Source organism: Oncorhynchus masou, chromosome 6 (genome assembly GCF_036934945.1).
Source record: "Oncorhynchus masou masou isolate Uvic2021 chromosome 6, UVic_Omas_1.1, whole genome shotgun sequence".
In the NCBI taxonomy this organism is placed as follows: Eukaryota; Metazoa; Chordata; class Actinopteri; order Salmoniformes; family Salmonidae; genus Oncorhynchus; species Oncorhynchus masou.
This window is the reverse complement of record NC_088217.1, coordinates 74,546,648-74,571,360: the sequence shown is the minus strand read 5'-3', so window position 1 is coordinate 74,571,360 and position 24,713 is coordinate 74,546,648. Positions and strand designations below refer to the sequence as shown.

The window sequence follows — 24,713 nt, the reverse complement described above, 5'->3', positions numbered from 1 at the left end:
ATAGTCACAGCCCTATAGACATTCACACTGCCTCCCTGTTGTCATATAGTCACAGCCCATATATAGACATTCACACTGCCTCCCTGTTGTCATATAGTCACAGCCCTATAGACATTCACACTGTTTCCTGTTGTCATATAGTCACAGCCCTATAGACATTCACACTGCCTCCCTGTTGTCATATAGTCACAGCCCTATAGACATTCACACTGTCTCGCTGTTGTCATATAGTCACAGCCCTATAGACATTCACACTGTCTCCCTGTTGTCATATAGTCACAGCCCTATAGACATTCACACTACCTCCCTGTTGTCATATAGTCACAACCCTATAAACATTCACACTGTTTCCTGTTGTCATATAGTCACAGCCCTATAGACATTCACACTGTTTCCTGTTGTCATATAGTCACAGCCCTATAGACATTCACACTGTTTCCTGTTGTCATATAATCACAGCCCTATAGACATTCACACTGTTTCCTGTTGTCATATAGTCACAGCCCTATAGACATTCACACTGTTTCCTGTTGTCATATAGTCACAGCCCTATAGACATTCACACTGTTTCCTGTTGTCATATAGTCACAGCCCTATAGACATTCACACTGTTTCCTGTTGTCATATAGTCACAGCCCTATAGACATTCACACTGTTTCCTGTTGTCATATAGTCACAGCCCTATAGACATTCACACTGTTTCCTGTTGTCATATAGTCACAGCCCTATAGACATTCACACTGTTTCCTGTTGTCATATAGTCACAGCCCTATAGACATTCACACTACCTCCCTGTTGTCATATAGTCACAACCCTATAAACATTCACACTGTTTCCTGTTGTCATATAGTCACAGCCCTATAGACATTCACACTGTTTCCTGTTGTCATATAGTCACAGCCCTATAGACATTCACACTGCCTCCCTGTTGTCATATAGTCACAGCCCTATAGACATTCACACTGCCTCCCTGTTGTCATATAGTCACAGCCCTATAGACATTCACACTGTCTCCCTGTTGTCATATAGTCACAGCCCTATAGACATTCACACTGCCTCCCTGTTGTCATATAGTCACAGCCCTATAGACATTCACACTGTCTCCCTGTTGTCATATAGTCACAGCCCTATAGACATTCACACTGCCTCCCTGTTGTCATATAGTCACAGCCCTATAGACATTCACACTGCCTCCCTGTTGTCATATAGTCACAGCCCTATAGACATTCACACTGTTTCCTGTTGTCATATAGTCACAGCCCTATAGACATTCACACTGTTTCCTGTTGTCATATAGTCACAGCCCTATAAACATTCACACTGCCTCCCTGTTGTCATATAGTCACAGCCCTATAGACATTCACACTGTCTCCCTGTTGTCATATAGTCACAGCCCTATAGATATTCACACTGCCTCCCTGTTGTCATATAGTCACAGCCCTATAGACATTCACACTGTCTCGCTGTTGTCATATAGTCACAGCCCTATAGACATTCACACTGCCTCCCTGTTGTCATATAGTCACAGCCCTATAAACATTCACACTGTTTCCTGTTGTCATATAGTCACAGCCCTATAGACATTCACACTGTTTCCTGTTGTCATATAGTCACAGCCCTATAGACATTCACACTGTTTCCTGTTGTCATATAGTCACAGCCCTATAGACATTCACACTGCCTCCCTGTTGTCATATAGTCACAGCCCTATAGACATTCACACTACCTCCCTGTTGTCATATAGTCACAGCCCTATAGACATTCACACTGTACCTCCCTGTTGTCATATAGTCACAGCCCTATAGACATTCACACTGCCTCCCTGTTGTCATATAGTCACAGCCCTATAGACATTCACACTACCTCCCTGTTGTCATATAGTCACAGCCCTATAGACATTCACACTGCCTCCCTGTTGTCATATAGTCACAGCCCTATAGACATTCACACTACCTCCCTGTTGTCATATAGTCACAGCCCTATAGACATTCACACTGCCTCCCTGTTGTCATATAGTCACAGCCCTATAGATATTCACACTGCCTCCCTGTTGTCATATAGTCACAGCCCTATAGATATTCACACTGTTTCCTGTTGTCATATAGTCACAGCCCTATAGACATTCACACTGCCTCCCTGTTGTCATATAGTCACAGCCCTATAGACATTCACACTGTTTCCTGTTGTCATATAGTCACAGCCCTATAGACATTCACACTGCCTCCCTGTTGTCATATAGTCACAGCCCTATAGACATTCACACTACCTCCCTGTTGTCATATAGTCACAGCCCTATAGACATTCACACTGTTTCCTGTTGTCATATAGTCACAGCCCTATAGACATTCACACTGTTTCCTGTTGTCATATAGTCACAGCCCTATAGATATTCACACTGCCTCCCTGTTGTCATATAGTCACAGCCCTATAGACATTCACACTGTTTCCTGTTGTTATATAGTCACAGCCCTATAGAAATTCACACTGCCTCCCTGTTGTCATATAGTCACAGCCCTATAGACATTCACACTACCTCCCTGTTGTCATATAGTCACAGCCCTATAGACATTCACACTGTTTCCTGTTGTCATATAGTCACAGCCCTATAGACATTCACACTGTTTCCTGTTGTCATATAGTCACAGCCCTATAGACATTCACACTGTTTCCTGTTGTCATATAGTCACAGCCCTATAGACATTCACACTGCCTCCCTGTTGTCATATAGTCACAGCCCTATAGACATTCACACTGTCTCGCTGTTGTCATATAGTCACAGCCCTATAGACATTCACACTGACTCCCTGTTGTCATATAGTCACAGCCCTATAGACATTCACACTACCTCCCTGTTGTCATATAGTCACAGCCCTATAGACATTCACACTGCCTCCCTGTTGTCATATAGTCACAGCCCTATAGACATTCACACTGTTTCCTGTTGTCATATAGTCACAGCCCTATAGACATTCACACTGTTTCCTGTTGTCATATAGTCACAGCCCTATAGACATTCACACTGCCTCCCTGTTGTCATATAGTCACAGCCCTATAGACATTCACACTGTTTCCTGTTGTCATATAGTCACAGCCCTATAGACATTCACACTGTTTCCTGTTGTCATATAGTCACAGCCCTATAGACATTCACACTGCCTCCCTGTTGTCATATAGTCACAGCCCTATAGACATTCACACTGTTTCCTGTTGTCATATAGTCACAGCCCTATAGACATTCACACTGCCTCCCTGTTGTCATATAGTCACAGCCCTATAGACATTCACACTGTCTCGCTGTTGTCATATAGTCACAGCCCTATAGACATTCACACTGCCTCCCTGTTGTCATATAGTCACAGCCCTATAGACATTCACACTACCTCCCTGTTGTCATATAGTCACAGCCCTATAGACATTCACACTGCCTCCCTGTTGTCATATAGTCACAGCCCTATAGACATTCACACTGTTTCCTGTTGTCATATAGTCACAGCCCTATAAACATCCACACTGCCTCCCTGTTGTCATATAGTCACAGCCCTATAGACATTCACACTGTTTCCTGTTGTCATATAGTCACAGCCCTATAGACATTCACACTGCCTCCCTGTTGTCATATAGTCACAGCCCTATAGACATTCACACTGTTTCCTGTTGTCATATAGTCACAGCCCTATAGACATTCACACTGTCTCCCTGTTGTCATATAGTCACAGCCCTATAGACATTCACACTGTCTCCCTGTTGTCCTATAGACACAGCCCTATAGACATTCACACTGCCTCCCTGTTGTCATATAGTAACAGCCCTAAATACATTCACACTGTCTCCCTGTTGTCCTATAGACACAGCCCTATAAACAGTCACACTACCTCCCTGTTGTCATATAGTCACAGCCCTATAGACATTCACACTGCCTCCCTGTTGTCATATAGTCACAGCCCTATAGACATTCACACTGCCTCCCTGTTGTCATATAGTCACAGCCCTATAGACATTCACACTGTTTCCTGTTGTCATATAGTCACAGCCCTATAAACATTCACACTGCCTCCCTGTTGTCATATAGTCACAGCCCTATAAACATTCACACTGTCTCCCTGTTGTCATATAGTCACAGCCCTATAAACAGTCACACTACCTCCCTGTTGTCATATAGTCACAGCCCTATAAACAGTCACACTACCTCCCTGTTGTCATATAGTCACAGCCCTATAGACATTCACACTGCCTCCCTGTTGTCATATAGTCACAGCCCTATAGACATTCACACTACCTCCCTGTTGTCATATAGTCACAGCCCTATAGACATTCACACTGCCTCCCTGTTGTCATATAGTCACAGCCCTATAGACATTCACACTACCTCCCTGTTGTCATATAGTCACAGCCCTATAAACAGTCACACTACCTCCCTGTTGTCATATAGTCACAGCCCTATAAACAGTCACACTGTCTCCCTGTTGTCATATAGTCACAGCCCTATAGACATTCACACTACCTCCCTGTTGTCATATAGTCACAGCCCTATAGACATTCACACTGTTTCCTGTTGTCATATAGTCACAGCCCTATAGATATTCACACTGCCTCCCTGTTGTCATATAGTCACAGCCCTATAGACATTCACACTGTTTCCTGTTGTTATATAGTCACAGCCCTATAGAAATTCACACTGCCTCCCTGTTGTCATATAGTCACAGCCCTATAGACATTCACACTACCTCCCTGTTGTCATATAGTCACAGCCCTATAGACATTCACACTGTTTCCTGTTGTCATATAGTCACAGCCCTATAGACATTCACACTGTTTCCTGTTGTCATATAGTCACAGCCCTATAGACATTCACACTGTTTCCTGTTGTCATATAGTCACAGCCCTATAGACATTCACACTGCCTCCCTGTTGTCATATAGTCACAGCCCTATAGACATTCACACTGTCTCCTGTTGTCATATAGTCACAGCCCTATAGACATTCACACTGACTCCCTGTTGTCATATAGTCACAGCCCTATAGACATTCACACTACCTCCCTGTTGTCATATAGTCACAGCCCTATAGACATTCACACTGCCTCCCTGTTGTCATATAGTCACAGCCCTATAGACATTCACACTGTTTCCTGTTGTCATATAGTCACAGCCCTATAGACATTCACACTGTTTCCTGTTGTCATATAGTCACAGCCCTATAGACATTCACACTGCCTCCCTGTTGTCATTTAGTCACAGCCCTATAGACATTCACACTGTTTCCTGTTGTCATATAGTCACAGCCCTATAGACATTCACACTGTTCCCTGTTGTCATATAGTCACAGCCCTATAGACATTCACACTGCCTCCCTGTTGTCATATAGTCACAGCCCTATAGACATTCACACTGTTTCCTGTTGTCATATAGTCACAGCCCTATAGACATTCACACTGCCTCCCTGTTGTCATATCGTCACAGCCCTATAGACATTCACACTGTCTCGCTGTTGTCATATAGTCACAGCCCTATAGAAATTCACACTGCCTCCCTGTTGTCATATAGTCACAGCCCTATAGACATTCACACTACCTCCCTGTTGTCATATAGTCACAGCCCTATAGACATTCACACTGCCTCCCTGTTGTCATATAGTCACAGCCCTATAGACATTCACACTGTTTCCTGTTGTCATATAGTCACAGCCCTATAAACATCCACACTGCCTCCCTGTTGTCATATAGTCACAGCCCTATAGACATTCACACTGTTTCCTGTTGTCATATAGTCACAGCCCTATAGACATTCACACTGCCTCCCTGTTGTCATATAGTCACAGCCCTATAGACATTCACACTGTCTTCCTGTTGTCATATAGTCACAGCCCTATAGACATTCACACTGTCTCCCTGTTGTCATATAGTCACAGCCCTATAGACATTCACACTGTCTCCCTGTTGTCCTATAGACACAGCCCTATAGACATTCACACTGCCTCCCTGTTGTCATATAGTAACAGCCCTAAATACATTCACACTGTCTCCCTGTTGTCCTATAGACACAGCCCTATAAACAGTCACACTACCTCCCTGTTGTCATATAGTCACAGCCCTATAGACATTCACACTGCCTCCCTGTTGTCATATAGTCACAGCCCTATAGACATTCACACTGCCTCCCTGTTGTCATATAGTCACAGCCCTATAGACATTCACACTGTTTCCTGTTGTCATATAGTCACAGCCCTATAAACAGTCACACTACCTCCCTGTTGTCATATAGTCACAGCCCTATAAACAGTCACACTGTCTCCCTGTTGTCATATAGTCACAGCCCTATAAACAGTCACACTACCTCCCTGTTGTCATATAGTCACAGCCCTATAAACAGTCACACTACCTCCCTGTTGTCATATAGTCACAGCCCTATAGACATTCACACTGCCTCCCTGTTGTCATATAGTCACAGCCCTATAGACATTCACACTACCTCCCTGTTGTCATATAGTCACAGCCCTATAGACATTCACACTGCCTCCCTGTTGTCATATAGTCACAGCCCTATAGACATTCACACTACCTCCCTGTTGTCATATAGTCACAGCCCTATAAACAGTCACACTACCTCCCTGTTGTCATATAGTCACAGCCCTATAAACAGTCACACTGTCTCCCTGTTGTCATATAGTCACAGCCCTATAGACATTCACACTACCTCCCTGTTGTCATATAGTCACAGCCCTATAGACATTCACACTGCCTCCCTGTTGTCATATAGTCACAGCCCTATAGACATTCACACTGTCTCCCTGTTGTCATATAGTCACAGCCCTATAGACATTCACACTGTTTCCTGTTGTCATATAGTCACAGCCCTATAGACATTCACACTGTTTCCTGTTGTCATATAGTCACAGCCCTATAGACATTCACACTGTCTTCCTGTTGTCATATAGTCACAGCCCTATAGACATTCACACTGTTTCCTGTTGTCATATAGTCACAGCCCTATAGACATTCACACTGTTTCCTGTTGTCATATAGTCACAGCCCTATAAACATTCACACTGCCTCCCTGTTGTCATATAGTCACAGCCCTATAGACATTCACACTGTCTCCCTGTTGTCATATAGTCACAGCCCTATAGATATTCACACTGCCTCCCTGTTGTCATATAGTCACAGCCCTATAGACATTCACACTGCCTCCCTGTTGTCATATAGTCACAGCCCTATTGACATTCATATCAATATATATTCTAGAATAAGGTTGTAATGTAACAAACTGTGGAAAAGGGGTCTGAATACTTTCCAAATGCACTGTTCGATTACCTCAACAGACAGCTGAGTTGCATTATGGGGAAATACACCAGGTGGTTCAGCTGTTTGTGGGTCAGGGCATGTGTGTCATTATGTGCATGTTATATTTCACCATGTTTATCAAACCTTTATCTTTCTTTCTCTCCCTCTCTCCCTTCCATTTACCTCTCCCCCTTTATCTCTCTACCCACTCCCCCTCTCCCTTCCCTACCTCCCTCTCCCTTTCATCTCTCTACCTCCCCTCCTCTCTCCCTCTCTCCTCCCTCCCTCTTGTTTTCTCCTCCTCTCTCCTCATTCTCTCTCTCTTCCAGGGAAGAATGACATCTTTGGGGAGATGATCCACCTGTACGCCAAGCCGGGGAAGGCCAACGCGGACGTGCGGGCGCTCAGCTACTGTGACCTGCACACCATCCAGAGGGAGGAGATCCTGGAGGTGCTTGACATGTATCCCGAGTTCGCCGACTACTTCCTCAGCAACCTGGAGCTGACCTTTAACCTCCGAGACGAGAGCGGCAAGGTAAACACAGACGGACTGACAGACAGACACATATGGAAGGACAGAAGGATGGATGGATTGGTGGGTGGGTGGATGGATGGACCATGTGACCGGTAGGCAGCACAGATACAATTTTAAGTGGTGTATTTTCTTGTATGCAGCCTCAGAATGCAGAGTCAGTCTACCCCTCCCCCAGTGATTCTGATGGGGATGACATCAAATGCAGAAGAAGGCTCACTAACAAGAGGAAATCTTCCGCAGGTGAGTTGAGGTGGTTTTTATGACAACTTTTTTCAAACAGTTCAACTGAGCCAGCCTGTTTTATACAATATCATGCATTTTAGTGATTTAGGAGACGCTCTTATCCAGAGCAATTAGGGTTAAGTGCCTTGCTCAAGGGCACATCGAGAGAGAGAATATTCCCCACCTAGTTGGCTCTGGGATTTGAACCAGCGACCTTTCACTTTTAACCGCTAGGATACCTGCCTTCATGAAAGTGTCTCCAAGTTTGAGAAGACTGTATTCATACACAGGGAATAGTTTCCATTTGGCTTCTAAGAGCTCTGTGAGTTGGGAGGCATTGTTGCAACACTCCACTCAACAGTTTGGTATCCATTCAAACTAATTAAATTGGTCACCATGGTTATGGTTTTTCAGAATACAGTTCCATCTCCTAAAATAAACCCCTCTCCCACCATGTCATGTTGACCTGTACTGTAGATTGTCCAAATGAGTTTTTGTCAAATTCAGACAGATTATACCACATTAAAAGTGTGGCAATTAATGTTCTACATTTTCAGCCATATCATATCCTTCAAAGCATGCCTTTGGATGTTATCTCTCCTGTACTTATTTTCCTTCACATTTACTGAGTGTCCCTCTCTGCTCACCTTCCCTCTGCTTCTGTAAAGGCAAAGTTGCAAGCACACAATGAAATATATATAGTATCTTTACGGCAGCAAGGCTCCGAGGCAGCAGCAGATCTGTTGGGGACCGTTTAGAGCACGACACCTTCCTATTGTTTGATCTGCCGAGCTGCTGCCTCCCAGAGGAGCTGTCTGTAACAAAGAACCCAGTGTTCCTCCAACACACACTCACTCACACACAAATGCACGCACACACACACACACACACACACATGCATGCATGCCCACACGCACGCACAGACACACTCATCCTGAATGCCCTCCTCCTTCCCCACAGGGACCCAGATCAAAGAGATGTCGGTGTTCTGCGATGGTGGTGAGCGGGAAAGGCAGCTCTACCCCTCCTCCCAGGCTGTAGCCACCGTGGCGGAGGAGAGGAGAGACTCAGAGGAGGAGAGGGAAGAGGAAGAAGAGGAGGAGGAGGGAGGGGAGGGGGAGGAGCAGAGGCCTCTGTGCTCGGGGGGCAGGGTTACCCCTTGGTGAGGGACCACACCTTGGGACTTGGGCTGGGGGACGTTGTTCCGGACGCGTCGGGGGGAGGAGACAATGTGGAGAGGAGCCAGTCTTATAAAGGTACAGTTAGAAGCCTCTAAAGATCCCTACAACAATGCTTTTAATGGCTAGACCAAAAGCTGACCCACCAATTCAAATGAGCTCCATAACCATTAAAAGATCAAAATTACTAATTTTATCTTGCAACAACGACCTGGTAAAATGTCCATACCAGAAATAACCTTCAGTGAGTGTATGGGTAGCACAGCACCAAAGCCAGAGAGCCCAAAACAACCAATGGTCACATGACAAGACATGTCCTTTCAAGCCCTTTTCTACAGAATATTGAGTAACTGTACTGTAATTAATTTGGATAAAGGAAATTACCCTGGGCCACTGGAGCAGGATGTCACACATATTAAAAATCCAAACAAGGATTAGGGCTCATCGCCACGGCAACTACCATTATAAGAGGATTATTTATATCTGACACACCAACCAGGGTCATTGGTCTGGAAATGCAGGGTTTCGAACACACTCTGTTAGATGTTTTCATTTACTGTATATATACTGTTATTCAGTGGTAGAAAATGCATCAATGCTAATATTAAAGCAGAGTGCTTCGACTGACACACTATCTATTGTTGTACTGTTCTAGCACAGTGTTAAGGCATCATCTAAAACCAAACAAAACAGGAGGTAAACTAGCTATGAAAATAGAATTAAGCTCCTGTGGCCAGGAGTTTTCCCTGGTTAGGAAACATGGTCAAGAAAACCTCAGGCCCTACATGGTAAATCCTAGCACTGATCCCAGACCATTTTTGTCCAGTGAGTAAGAAGAAGACAGAAGGACTGGTGAGGCTGGCTTCTTACAGGCCATAGGTTAATTTCAGACCTGGCACTCTTACAGGTTTGTTGGAAAATCCTGTTCATGTTTTATCCCTCGCCAATTTGCCACCAGATGCCAGCTCATTACCTTGTTGATGCCTGGTTGGCATTAAAGATGGCAGGATCTATGGTGACCAGCTTGTGAAAGAGATCATGAGCTTAGCTTGTTTGTTTAATGCTTTGTTTATCAGCCCTACACACCTATGACACACACACACACACACACACAGAGAGACACACACACTTTCTCTACTCCCCCAAACACGACTTTCACAAATAATTATCCCTAACATAACTACTTTCTTTGTATAATCCTCAACTACTTTGTTAATATGTTAACATCAATGTGGTAAAAATGATTAAAACTGCCTCGGTATTCACATAGCCACTGTAACAATAACAATTGGGAAAATGAAATTACACGTTTCTATTTGCACTCCATGATGAACATTCCTGTCAGCATGTGGTGATTTGAGAGTAATATGCTGTAATTCAGTTCTTAAGCGGATGATGATGATTCCTGGTTTGAGTAGTAGGCAGCCAGTGTTGCCTGCTGGATATTGATTCCTGTAATCACCCCAGCATGGAGGCAAAATAAATGGAAGCTTCTGTTCTTGACATCTTTCATTACTGTATCATCATTATCTTCCAAGCATGATCAACTCAATCACTGAGTCTAGTGTAGTGCTTCGGTCATCACTAGTCACCACAGCCACAAATTCAAAAACCCTGCCTACCCTTCTACAATTTCTCCACTTAAAATCTGATTTTAAACCTAACCTTGACTCTAACCACACTGCTAACCCTAATTCCTAACCCTAACCTTAAATTAAGACCAAAAAGAACATTTTGGTTTTCATTAATTGTTACGACATAGCCATTGTTGACATTGTGGCTGAGGTTTCTAGTTACAACCCAGTGTTTCTCTAGCCTTGCACTGGGTTAAGGTTAGAGTACATATCTGTTCTAGGCCAGCAGTGACACATCTACATATCTAGCTGTTGGTTAGTTGAATTTGTTGTTTTACTGCTGGGCTACAACAAACATGTGCAACCTTTTGAGGTACCCAAGGACTGGAATTTAAACCAACAAAGGTGCAGGTTTTACTTCTAGCCCTGCACTAACACACCTGCTTTAAGAATCAAGGGCTGGATGATTGTGGTATTTCGTTCTATATCAGTTTTGCTAGTGCTGGGCTAGAACAGTGCACGGTGCACCCCTGTGGGTCCACAGTACTAGGACTGAAGAACATTGTTGGCATTATAGCGATACAACACAGTGGTAAACATCTATCAGGTGTGTACTATTCCTATCGACACCCACTCAGTAGCTGTAAAAGACTAGACCAACTTTTTTGTGCCTGAGGGGGAAATGATTCTGGAGACAGTGCTGCTATTACAGTTTCTAACAACCAGTTAACAATGTGAGGGAGAGAGTGATTGATGCTATAACTGCTGGTTATACAGTGGGCTTAATGTACCCATTGATCAATTAAATGGTAGCCTTTGACAGGACAGGTATGGATGAGGGACCGCTATCTATTGGTGGTTAGTACTCTGTACCTTCTCAAGCCACTACGGTCATCAGACAATATTGTTGGCAAAGGATCATACCTACCTAAAAAGGATTCAATGTTCTGTGGGAAATTATTGGTTCTGTGATTTAGTTGTATATATAATGGTATATAAATGCGTTTGTGCATGTGTGTGTCTAGACCTGCGTGGGGAGGAGTGGGGTTGCGTGCGGCCCAGGGAGGTCCTGGAGGAGTCGGCCCAGGACTCCCGAAGTGGGGTCGGAGAGGAGGACAGTGAGCCGGACAACACCTATGGAGAGGTGGAGCAACGTCTGGACCTGCTGCAAGAGCATCTAAACAGGTGAAGGGGAGATACGAAATTCTGATCGTAATTCGCCATTAAAAAAAAACACAACTTTAACCAAGCCGTTCTGGTGGTAAACAGACTACACCATCTTCAAATAACCCTAGCCCAACTATCACTACATCCCACTGCACTATAGACTAGATACACAGCAAGGTTTTTCCAGTACAACAGCCATCAGAATACAACTGGGTTTACCGTACGCATCCACGGTCCACGGTAAAGCATTGCTTGTAAAAAGTAAGGCTCACTATATAACACAGAGAGTTGACTTCTGCATACGTTCTATATGGAAGGGATCAGCTGCTACAGACAGCAGACAGCATCGCCTATTTTTAGCTGACGCCCGTGAGACGCAATTGCAACACAAAGACAGCAGACGTCACGGCAGAGTTTGGAGGGGAGGGTTGGGACATGGTGCGGGGCAACAGCAGACAGAGGGAGGGGTCACATCAGCCAAAAAGTGGGAGGAGGCCTCTGAGTCAGTCCGACTCTTTCTCTTTTTATTTCTCTCTCTCTCTCTCTCTCTCTCTCTCTCTCTCTCTCTCTCTCTCTCTCTCTCTCTCTCTCTCTCTCTCTCTCTCTCTCTCTCTCTCTCTCTCTCTCTCTCTCTCTCTCTCTCTCTCTCTCTCTCTCTCTCTCTCTCTCTCTCTCTCTCTCTCTCTCTCTCTCTCTCTCTCTCTCTCTCTCTCTCTCTCTCTCTCTCTCTCTCTCTCTCTCTCTCTCTATATATATATATGTTCCATCTATATATAGCCTATGCTCTCTTTCACTTTTTCTCTCTCTCTCTACTGTATCTTCCCTCTCCATATCCCTTCTTCCACTGGAAGTGGCGGTTATAGACTGGCCACTTCAGGCTCTTTGCAGGCGTACGTCGCTCTCATTTCTCCTGCTTTAGGGAGATAATGGGCAGACGCCTGGCCACTCAACAGACATGGCGGCCACACTACCCTGCGTCATCTAGCTGGAGCACGCCTGCCGGGGGTGTTGATCGGCTCAGATTGTCTTACAGCTCAACAGCAACTGTGACAAACACTGGCTTGTTCTCTGTCCGCAGTGCTCTGAATGCAGTATGGGTGTGACGTTTCTAGATACAGTACACAGGTCTGTGTGTTTGTCATTGGAAATAAATCCATTAAAGTGATATATTTCAATATTACCTTTCGAAACCTTGAAGGTGTTGTAAGCAAAAATTGAGAAAAATCAAGAAATTATCATTCACAAAATAAAGAAGCCCACATAAAAAGAAATTGTGATGACATTTTGTTTGGGGTGGAAAGATCTGAAACAGATAAAGATGTGCTTTTTGACAGGTTTGCAGCGTTCGTGTCTTCTCTGAATTGTATGGGTTGGGGTTCCCTCTATTGTTTGCATTGAGTATTACTGACTGCGCTCTCCCAATACAACCCCAGACATGCATAAAACGAAACCTACAGTAGCTTAAGCTAATACATTGCTAATACACTGAGGACCTATTTTAAGGTGCTCAGACTTTTACATAAATCACGCATTGACGTAAGTGGCAGATTTATTTTTAAAATGTGAGTGACGCATGTGGATCGCAAGCTAGGACCCACCCCTTATGCTGTCTCCCTGACTCCCCCCACCCACCATCCAGGCTGGAGTTCCAGATGACGTCAGACATCAAGGCCATTCTCCAGCTGCTGCAAAGGCAGAGCACCGTGGTTCCCCCAGCCTACAGCATCGTCACCTCCAGCCCAAAGTACCAGAGGCCTGCCATCAGGGTGCAGCCTGTTTCTGCCATCAGGATCTCAGAGCCTCAACACAGCCTCAACCCTGCTTCACCACTGGCTCAGGTATACTGAACCAGCCAAGTCTACACTAGCCTGTATACCGTGTTATGCATAATGGCTCTGTATATACTGGCTAGGCACATTACACTCCCCAGTCAATATACTTGTCTATAGGTGCATTATCACTGTCTGTTCTGTATACTGACGGATGGTTACATTATTTGCTGACCAGCCTGGTCTCAGAGCAAAACGTATTATATTTGACTAAAATCCATGCCATCCATTTAGTTTGATATGTTACTTTATGTTAGGGTACATTACATTGACTATACATAACATAGTAAACGTAAATCCGGGACACTCAAATTAGCATGATATGTTACGTTTGGTATGGACAGTAAATTACTTAAGACAAAAACGAAAGGAACGTCTAGCAACCTAAATATTGCGTATTCAAACCTCATCACAGACAACTCTTGTATTTTAAATAATTAGCAACTACTTGCTACTTTTTAGCGAATTTGCCACTAATTAGCATGTTCACTAACCCTTTCCCTAACCCTATAACCTAACTCCTAACCCGAACCTTAACCCCTAACCTAACGTGGCATATCATACTAAAGCAGTCAAGCATAATATATCATACTAAACGGGTAAAATGAAATCAAGACGTAGGATACTATACGTCATGCAATTATTTTATTGTACGGCCGTTATTACATTGGTCGGCCAATGTAATGTAACCTAATGTAAAGTAACATATACTGAATGGAGTGGCACAGATTGTTTTGAATATAATACATTTTGCTCTGAGACCAGGTTGTGCTTACTGCTTCACAGAATCCTGACATGGAGAAGCCTCTGAACAAATCCAAAGAATGTATGTCAGGCCAGGGTCCCACGGAAATGCCCCCAGAAGAGGACCTCAGGGCGGGAGTGCTAGAGAAGGACACAGAGCCCAGACACATACAAAACAAAATTGACTCTCCGGAGAAACAACAACAACCTAGTGCCCTCTTCCCCTCCGCCAGACAAGCCTCGCTCCCCGACGCATCACCTGAAAATTCAGAAACGTCAGGACTCCACAGGCCGGTATCCGACCCTGGGCTTCTGGGAAGGTAGGCCATTTCGCCTACCTGCGCCCCTCTTTCTCACTACGGAAAACTAGGGCTTCTCTCAAAGTTTGACTCAGGGTCTTAGAAGGAGACTGTATATGCAAGGAATACTGTCGACTTTCTTCCACTCTTTTTCCAATATTTTCTGCCGGTCTCTGATTTAGATGTGTTATATAGTACATTTATACAGCGGTATTTATACTGTATATGACTAATATCTGTAATTATCTACCATGTACATATTTCAGATGTAACACTGCCAGCAACACAAAGGCACCTAACATGCTTGTTCTTCCAAGAGAGAAAAATGCATGTTTTGGAAGTGTTTTCTGTTGCATGTTCAAAACACAACACCATCTCATGCACTGCACAGTCATGGTGTGAGGTCGGCATGCTTTCAGAGTAATGAGTATCCGTTATATAATTATTCCCAATCGATGGGGACAAAGCCACTTGAAACTCTCTTTCAAAGGCATTTTCAATCTGAAAATAAGTGTGCGGTTTTAAACTCATCGCGTTAATGACCCTATCAAACAGACACCATGTAATGCATTTGGCTAATTAACAATCTCCACGTCCGACATGATATGCGATAATATTTCATCATATACTGTGCCTAAGTACCTACCGTCCACATGTCTTTCAAAAAGTCATCTGATCATAAGAGACAAAGAACCACTATGTAAAGTACATCTTCTATTGGATTATAAATACACAGATATGCAAATGAATATGATTTAAATGGTTGGGAAAGCTCTTCTACAAAGTACCCCTTACACTGCTAAAGTATTCCTGGGAGAGTTTATTTGTGATCACTTTGCACCACAAGTCTCTTTCATGGGGCCATGAAAGCAATAACGATAACATTAAAACATTCATTTACACACATGAATAATATACATATTTGATTAAATCTAGAAGTGAACACGGGTAGAAGCCCAAAAGTCTAAATGGTCTTTAAAGTGTGTATGGAACTATAACAGAAACTAAAGGACTGTATTTCAAGTTCTGTATTCTTGTAAAAACAAAAACAAAAAATGCAAATGGTCTCTACTGTATATTTGCATTTACAAAAAGGGATACTTATCCACTTGATATAGTTACTTTCCTCCCTGAATCACTGAATATGTTTTACCATTGAAAATATTGTCAAAAAATAATTTGATGGCAAGTGTATGCATAGTTTTTTTTGGTATTGTATTACTGTAATGACACACACAGGGGCATGAACATGGTGGACTAACGATTATTTTTTCCGATATGTAATCGATGTGCAGGATCATTTCTCTCTTGAAAGGGCCAGCACTTAACGAAATGCATATCATTGTATAAAAGGAGTTGTAACGCAACATTACATGTTCAGATGTAGAAAACTACAATGAATAGCAACTCTCTAAAGGTGAATTGCTCAGATATTATTTTTGAATTGTAATAAGACGAATCAGGCCAAATTCTATTTCATTTTCCTAACGAGTTATTGAGTAGTTATATGTAACCAATTATGTAAAGGTACAGTAGGCATAGCAGTATGACTTCATCATAAAAACATCCAAGTTCCAGAAATCAACTACCACATTGTAATCAGTCACTATTGTCCGTTGCCAATCATGCAAAGGAAGAGCCAATAGCAGTTTGACAGATTTGATTGTTGTCTATAGGCAGGAAGTCAACCCGCTGAGACCACCTTTAATTAATACCTTTCATAAGTACTGTACCCCACAATCTTTACAAGATTAAATTCTTATTTCCATGCATGTTTAGGGGCTTCCATTTATATTCCAAGAAAACTGATTTTATTGCTGTTTCTAGCCAAGTGACAAAATCAATGCTGAGACGGTGTCAGAAACCGACAACGTTGAGATTCAGGCTGAGCTAGCAGCTTAGCCCTCGTTAGCCTTAGCTTTACTAACCTATATTAGCCTTCACAAATGTCCGAAACACATTTATTCAGCTGAATAATATGCATTCAATTCAGCAATGTAAATGTATTGAATATGGACGGATTCTGCATGTTGCAAAGTAAAGTCATTTTAGTTATGACTCATTTTACACAAACAAACATAGTCAGATGTGTGGTATTGCATGGATCAACATCTGCTGGCAATTTGTTTTAACAGATTTCAAAACAACGTGTTTGTGATTTATCATGAAGGGGAGAGCTGGTGTTATAAAATGATAAACAATGGTAATAAATACTCAATGTTTCTATAAGAGAACACTTAATATTACACGTGTTTTGGTTCAATTGTGTATCAGCCCAAGAAGTGACAGATACAATATGAAGAACACATATCATGCTCCCATATGTAGCAATTAACATATATACAAATAACTTTGTAGTCAGAGCAAATGGAATCTAGGGAAGTCATATTCATTGGGAATACTATAGCTATGCATGTTTTGTAGCAGTACTTAGATAGGTTTGAATTAAAGGCAGACTCAGCAATATGACATATTGCGGAGTCTACTTTTAATGTCAGATCTTACCGGCCCTATCCTATGAGTTGCGCCCATACACAGCTATAAGCCTTTTCCGAGGGCACAGGTCCTTCGCTGCATGTCATTGTAATGCCAGTTGAGTGGCCACAACTACTCAATCGGTTTTAAAACCCACCACAGATGGGCTGAAACTCACGTAACCCTGGCGAAACACGCCAAGGGGTTTCTAGTAGAAGCGTTCCAGAGCGCAGACGCGATACAAAGTAGCTGAAACATGACGTGTCCAATGAAGAGTGCCCCACTGAACTTTTCATAGAGTGGATACTTGCACAAGAAAACATTTATAAAATGTGTACTTTAGAGCTAAATGTCACTTTTTAAATCTAGTGCTGTTCACAATTGTTATGCATTTTTTAAAATGTTTGCCACTGTATTTTATACAATGCAACACTTAACAGCTAATATGAATGTTGTCCTGGAATATACTGTACTTAAAAGAAATTTAATATATTGTGTACATATATTGATGAAAACCATTTGTGCAATTGTATAAATGAATAAACAGAACACATACTGACTACAAACTGAGTTTATTGTGTTGTGAATGACACCAATATCACTGATGAATGGCCCAACGGTCATGAAGCACTCAACTACATGTCTGATAAATATTTCATCCTGAGTTATGCAAATGGCATCGCAAAATTAGAGACATTGTCATTGTTAATGGTAGTTAATGCATGCTTTTCTTCGCAAAGGAATAACAGTGCATGTTTACCACAGTGCGTGTTATTCATATATTTGTGAATTCCATAATTTTTGATTCATTTGTTTAGCATGTTAGGCCACAATTGATTTAAATCAAGAGATGCATATAGTTACCTTAAAAGGCAAAGCTAGCATAACTGTATATTTGTAATAAAAATATTATATATACCTATACTTTAAAATGTGTTTAATGTAAAACTAGTTCACACCTATATAGTGGTTATAAAACAATATAGTGGTTATAAAAACAGAACATATACAGTGATGGGGAAGAATATGGAAACTGTATGATCTGAGGCACAAAAGTCATCATCATAAAGATCAGTAACAGCTTTGCCATCCCTTTCTTTATTCAAATCTACCACTGTCCTTTAGCAACAGAATTTACAACAAGCAGATACATTTAGAAACACGCCATATGATATCTGGCAAATCTGCACATTCTTGCATAGCGTACAAGAAAGGCAGACATTATGGCAAGCGAACAGTTTCTGTTGTAATCTCCTTCCCCATTTTAAGTTGGTTATGGGACTCAACCTAAGAACAATTGGCTAATATTGATTGGTGCCTTCCCATTATTTAGGGGAAGTGATCAGCGAGCCCCAAACTGCCTGTCGAAGCACCCCACTCTCTGACTCCAGCACGGGATGGGCCGGACCACACCACTCAGATGGACATCGTACACAGGATAAACTTCAGGAGAAAAATCAAGAGAAACTATAGTAATTACATCGAAATGAGCTAATTAATTACTATACTATAGTCAATACTATACTAATTACTATAGTCAAGTCAGGACAGGCTATTGAGAATCACAGTTCAGGCTGGGGAATGAGAGAGGAAAACTGGGATGTGTTCATCAGAGCATACTAAAGTTTCGAAATTAAACCAAAAACACGTGTTCAGATAGTACCTCCCCGTTTCAGTGTTTTCTTCCGTATTGTCCCTACTGAACACGGCCCTGAATTGCACACTTACGTCATCGTATTGGAAGTTGACAGCCCCCTGCTGCATCTGGTCTCTCCTCCTGAAGCTCTCTGTGGAGACATAGTAAAGATGTAGAGGTACTGTGGTGAAATTTTAATGCCATTCATTGGACAACAATAACCTAGCGAGACACTCACTGTGTTAATGAGCCTATGAATGTACATACACAAAAGAGACCAGGAAAAAAACAAGACATTACACCTCAAAAGATAACGGATAGGAATGAGTAAAAGTTTAATGAATGACAGAATTGATTTGATAACGAAATCCATAGCTCTGGATTGTGAGGAAATGTGAAAAGCTGATCAATAACATAAAAAAAACTGAAGTTAAACATCTTAATTGGCAGCCTCCAAGTCAGCATCTTACCTGTGAGGGCGCGAAGCTTCACAGCACATGCCACATAATCGTCAAAGTAGATCCGGCCAGCCTTGCTGTAGCGTTTGATGACAGCGTTCAGAGCTTGCGGGCTGATCCTGTAGCCTGTAGTAAGAGATCACAGCATGCATTCAATTAGTCATAAGCCAACATAGTATTAGGATTCATCCATAGTGACCACTGCATTTAGTTGACAATGATCATAAACACCAGCCTTTGCCTACTGTCCATCTGCTTTGCATCAAGAAGGGACTCACGGACCAATACCTTGCAATTATCTCCAGCTACACCAAAATTATATTTATTGTAGGAGTCTATCAATGGTTTAAATCATTTAAAGAAGTCAAACCTACCAAACCCTTTCAGATGCTGCATCTGAACCAGGCCCTGGAACGCTGCCCCTCTTTGGATGGCTGAATGGACTATCCCATGTCGTCATCCTATCAGAATGGACTGCCCTATATCATTAGCCCGGCAGAGCACTTACTCACCCATAGCGGAGATGGACTGGGTCATCTCATGAGGTTCCACCGTGCCACTCCGGTCCTGGTCGAACATCATGAAGTTCTGCTTCCAGCTACTCAGGGCAGCAAACAGCTCCTTGAACTCAATGAAGCCCAGCTTTCCGGTCATGTCTCTCTGGTGGGAGGTTAGTTAAAGGGTTAACTTTGTTCGTGAGGTAAGAAACTAAAAACAGCCATGTGAACTGGTCTCACAAAGGATATGATGAGTTGTGTTAAATGTGGGAGAACTACCTTTCTGCGACTAAACCAATTCCATAAGTAACCCTCTGTCTCAATACAGCCCACTTACACATCGCATCATGTGCTTAATCTGACAATACATTATATAGAACATCCCAAACTGCAAATGCTGACTGTTGTACATCCTTGTCGTAAAGTCTATTACTCTACATAAGAAGCATGAACATGTTCAGAGAGAAACAGGACTTGCTCTGAAAATGGAGCTACAGGCATGACGCAACTAGAGCATGAGGCTAGTTCTGTCTTGCAAATTCATTGGCAAATGCATATCGAATGGGACCCAGTAGACTAGGCCTTGCATAAGTGTGAAATATACTGCAGCCAGGAAGTAATTTAGGGGAATTAAAATGAATCATCCCAAGCCACCTACTGCTCAAAGCTTTCTCACCTGTTAAAAGAGAAGGATGAACTCGGCACTGACACATTAGGTTTATTAGTTCATTAACATTTATGACTGCGATTCATTTTTCACCAGCAAGTCAAAGAAGCAAAGTGCAATACCAAACAAACTTCAATGACACTGGACAGAGACCCAGTCCAAGAGATTCATTGATATAGAAAGGATACATCCAGCATTGCGATCATGATTCTACATGTCTCCAAACTGAAGGCTGTTGGAGAAGAGAAACCATGATCACACAATGAAAAACAAACATACAATGACAATACCAAACAGAAAACCAGTGACAAATCTTTGTAAAGACTATATTCACGCTGGATACTAAAATCATAAAACACACAACATAATGTAATCATTTATGAACCACAAAGTGAACCTTGATCATGGGACTGGGTGTGAACTTACGAGTATAGGTGCCACTGATACCAGTCTGTGTAAGACACCTCTGAAGCTCCTCTGCATCAATCTCACCATCCTGCACAGAGGAATATCCCTGTAAGATTACTCTCCAGCAACAACTTATCATTACTATGCAATTAATTTAATTTTAAAATGTAAAAAAAGACTTGAATGTCTTGAGATCACTTTGTGGTGTAACCATGACATCACCATGCATGTACCAGTAATGTTGCATTATTTTTGTTATCATTGTATTTTACCCCCTTTTTCTCATGATATCAAATTGCGAACTCGTCTCTGCAACTCCCCAATGGACTCAGGAGAGGCGAAGGTCGAGTCATGAGTCCTCCGAAACATGACCCGCCAAGCCGTGCTTCTTAACACTCGCCCGCTTAACCCGGAAGCCAGCTGCGCCAATGTGTCGGAGGAAGTCAGCTTGCAGGCGCCCGGCCCGCCAAAAGGAGTTGCTACAGCGCCAAGCAATGCGATGCAGTGCCTTACACCGCTGTGCCACTCGGGACGCCAGTAAATGTTGCATTCTATCCAAAGAGGAATATTTACTGTACCCATGATCATGAATTTAAATGAAAAGCATTGATCACTCACCTGTCCTGCTATGGTAGTAAAGTATCCCCACATGGGGTCATTAACAGGGTGCTGAGGAGGAGCAGAAAAGGTCCCAGGGTAGCCTCCACCATTCTGGGGGTAGCCTGCCTGGGGTGGGCCTCCCATGGGTCCACCCTGCATGGGCATACCCTGGAGCTGCATGCCTTGCATTGGCCCTCCATACTGTCAGGAAAAGGAGAGTACAGTCATCAAGTAACAGGGCTCAAGGAAAACTTCCCAAAAATGACTAATTCAATAGATTGTAGCACTCAAACAAGCAGCTATTTACGGTGCCTTCACCATATACTTTTCACACATGTTTTGTGTTAGTCTGAATTTAACATCGATTCAATTGAGATTTCGTGTCTCTGATCCAACACACAATACCCCTTAATGACAAAGTGGAATTTTGTTTGTAGAAAATGTTTGAAATTAATAAAAAATGTAAAGCTGAAATGTCTTGAGTCAATAGGTATTCAACACCTTTGTTATGGCAAGCCTAAATTCAGAAGTAAAAATGTGCTAAAAAAACAAAAACAATCACATAAGTTGCATTGACTCATTCCGTGTTCAATAATAGTGGTTATAACTACCCCATATCTGTACCCCACACATAAAAGTATCGGCAAGGTCCCTCAATCGAGTAATGAATTTCAAGCACATATTCAACAACAAAGACCAGGGACGTTTTGAAATGCTTCACAAAGAATGTCACGAATCAGTAGATGTGTAAAAATATCTGCTTCCAACACCAGGAGGCGAGGCGAAATTACCATGCAGCAGGACAATAACCTAATACAAGGCCAAATCTACACTGAAGTTACTTACCAAGATGACATTTAATGTTCCTGAGTGGCCTAGTTACTGTATTGACCTAAAATCAACTTGAAAATCTATGGCAAGGCAAGAAAATGGCTGTCTAGCAATGAACAACTTGACAGAGCTTGAATATTTGTTTTGTAAAGAATAATGGCAAAATATTTTACAATCCTGGTGTGCAAAGCTCTTAGAGGCTTACCCAAAAAGACTCGCAGCTGTTATCGCCACCAAAAGGTGCTTCTACAAAGTACTGACTCGGGTGCGAATACTTATGGAAATGTTTTTACTTTGTCGTTATGGTGTATTGAGTGTAGATTGGTGAAAAAAATGTATAATTTAATCCATTTTGAATTCAGGCCATAACACCAAAATGTGGAATAAATCAAGGGGCATGAATACCATCTGAAGGCACTGTAGACGTTATTACACTAAGGCCTGATGCCTTGGTGGGAAGCAAACAGGTATACTATTACTGACATTTGGACAGGACGTCTTCCTCAGTAGTCATTCTTAAACGATATAGTCAGCTGATTGTTTAGAATTGAGTGATGGGGAAACTGGAAAGAATGCACATTTCAAAATATTTGCACTGAAAATATTAGCAGGTTGTGGACCTATTTCTAAATGTAGTGAGGGGATATTTGCACGGACAATATTAGCAGGGTGTGGACGAGACCATGACTCCAACTCCATTCCGCCACTGGAAATCCCCATTCAACTTGTGCAGAAAACGCCCGGCGCTCCAACGCTGCCCAAATGTTCTGTCTAAATGCAAATACGCCTCGCACGTGACAGTTAAACATTTGTAACTTAACTTTCATATAAGTGAGAAAAAATGTCATATACAAAATATACACTTACGGTACGCAGTTTAGGAACATTTCACCCGGCTGTATTTTCAAGAACACCGACTCCAACCGAGACGACACTTCCTCACCTCCAATTTCCACTTCAAAAATCTGCAATGGAGCATAACTAGGGAGGAGGTTCTGTACCTCAGCTGAGGGCTGTGTTTTTGAAAATTCTGTCTGGTAAAACGTTGCATAACTGTATACAGTAAGTGTATCTTATGGATTTGAAAGATTCTTTCTCCCGATATGAAAGTTCCAAAAGTTTCCAAAACTGTATTGCAAGCAAGGATTATAATGTTTCTAAATGTTAAAAACAGAGCATTGGGATTGTAGTTAATTGATCCAGCAGAAGTCCATATGTTCAATTGAGTCCCAGACTCAAGATCTGGGTATAAGCCCTGCCCCACTTGGGTTCTCAGGGGCTACTGTAGGTGTGGACATATATCCTAGGTCAATGCAGTGACCATGACAGCGGTTGAGCTGTGGGCCATGCTAGAGGGATTGAAACAGTGTATGTAGCCAAGACTAGGCTACTAACTACAGATAGGCTAACTAGTTACAGTAGCCTAAATAGCCACCTACTTAGGGCATTTACATGGGGTGATTTGAAAATACAGCACTAAGTGCTTCTAAAGACTGAATTTTGCCAGCTGGTATTTTGTCAATTGTTAACAATACTCAAAAATAAACAAAGCAAAGTAAAAAATGTCCTCCCCCAAGAATGATGCAGTGCCACCCTTGGGCAAATTGAGAAATAGTGAGTAACTAACACATTCCAGTTAATTACATAAGCTCCCACATTGGGCCAATCAGTGTAATTTTGTAAATTCCGGATCACAATGACAAGACGATTAATTTAGCCAAGTTGAATCAAAATCGACCCAAAAGCTGTCAGAGATATCGTGTGTGACTAATGTACGAACGTACAGGGAGACAGATCCACAGTCCCCTCCGAGTTCATCGAGGTCAAAAACTATTTATGAAAACTGGAACTAGTGACTAAACTAAGTAACTAAAACTGAGGGCAATATCAACTTTTCTGTCACAATCAAGATGTAGCCTAACAGCTACTTGCCAAAATGACTGTACCTAGAAAGATGCGAAACCTTTTAATGTCGATACTTAGAAACGATTGCACTTACAACTGACCGTGTTCCAATGTTTCATCATAACAAATATACATTTTAGGGGTCTTATCTGAGCACTTCCCATATCGGAAATGGAATAGGCCAAACTCCTGATGTATGTAGACTACTGTAACACCAAGTAAAATAACACATGAAGCGTTTACTTACCCCGCCATATCCTGGATAAGCCATTTGTACACTATAAAAAATTGCCACAAAACGATTCGATGCACTGAAATGTTTCGATGTCAGTAAATGTAAACCAAAACCGAACTCGTTTCATGAAATGCACTGCAACAACGTAACGTGTACATAATTTCCGGTCGTTAC

At 42.3% G+C, this 24,713-nt stretch overlaps 2 protein-coding genes across 2 annotated transcripts in view; one reads left to right on the top strand and one right to left on the bottom strand.

Moving 5' to 3' along the window:
* LOC135542611 (potassium voltage-gated channel subfamily H member 7-like) overlaps positions 1–17,862 on the top strand; it is a 98,200-nt gene extending 80,338 nt beyond the window's left edge. Inside the window, 7 exon segments of the mRNA XM_064969713.1 lie at positions 7,609–7,814; positions 7,955–8,054; positions 8,997–9,187; positions 9,190–9,292; positions 11,814–11,973; positions 13,595–13,793; positions 14,571–17,862. Coding sequence (XP_064825785.1) covers positions 7,609–7,814; positions 7,955–8,054; positions 8,997–9,187; positions 9,190–9,292; positions 11,814–11,973; positions 13,595–13,793; positions 14,571–14,852 — 1,241 coding nt within the window. The 3' untranslated portion in view covers positions 14,853–17,862.
* On the bottom strand, positions 17,859–24,713 carry LOC135542612 (grancalcin-like). Its single transcript, XM_064969714.1, has 8 exons — positions 24,552–24,713; positions 21,587–21,769; positions 20,987–21,056; positions 20,749–20,792; positions 19,909–20,056; positions 19,409–19,522; positions 19,031–19,089; positions 17,859–18,745 (listed from the first exon to the last, which is right to left on the bottom strand). The coding sequence occupies exons 1-8, from the start codon at positions 24,573–24,575 to the stop codon at positions 18,719–18,721; spliced, it is 669 nt and encodes a 222-aa protein (XP_064825786.1). The 5' UTR covers positions 24,576–24,713; the 3' UTR covers positions 17,859–18,718.

Coding starts and splice junctions, on each gene's coding strand:
- LOC135542612 (XM_064969714.1), bottom strand. CDS start 24,575: ATGGCTTATCCAGGATATGGCGGG. Junction 21,057..21,586: donor TTACTACCATAGCAGGACAG/GTGAGTGATCAA, acceptor TCCTCTGTGCAG/GATGGTGAGATTGATGCAGA. Junction 20,057..20,748: donor TCATGATCGCAATGCTGGAT/GTATCCTTTCTA, acceptor ACCTCCCACCAG/AGAGACATGACCGGAAAGCT.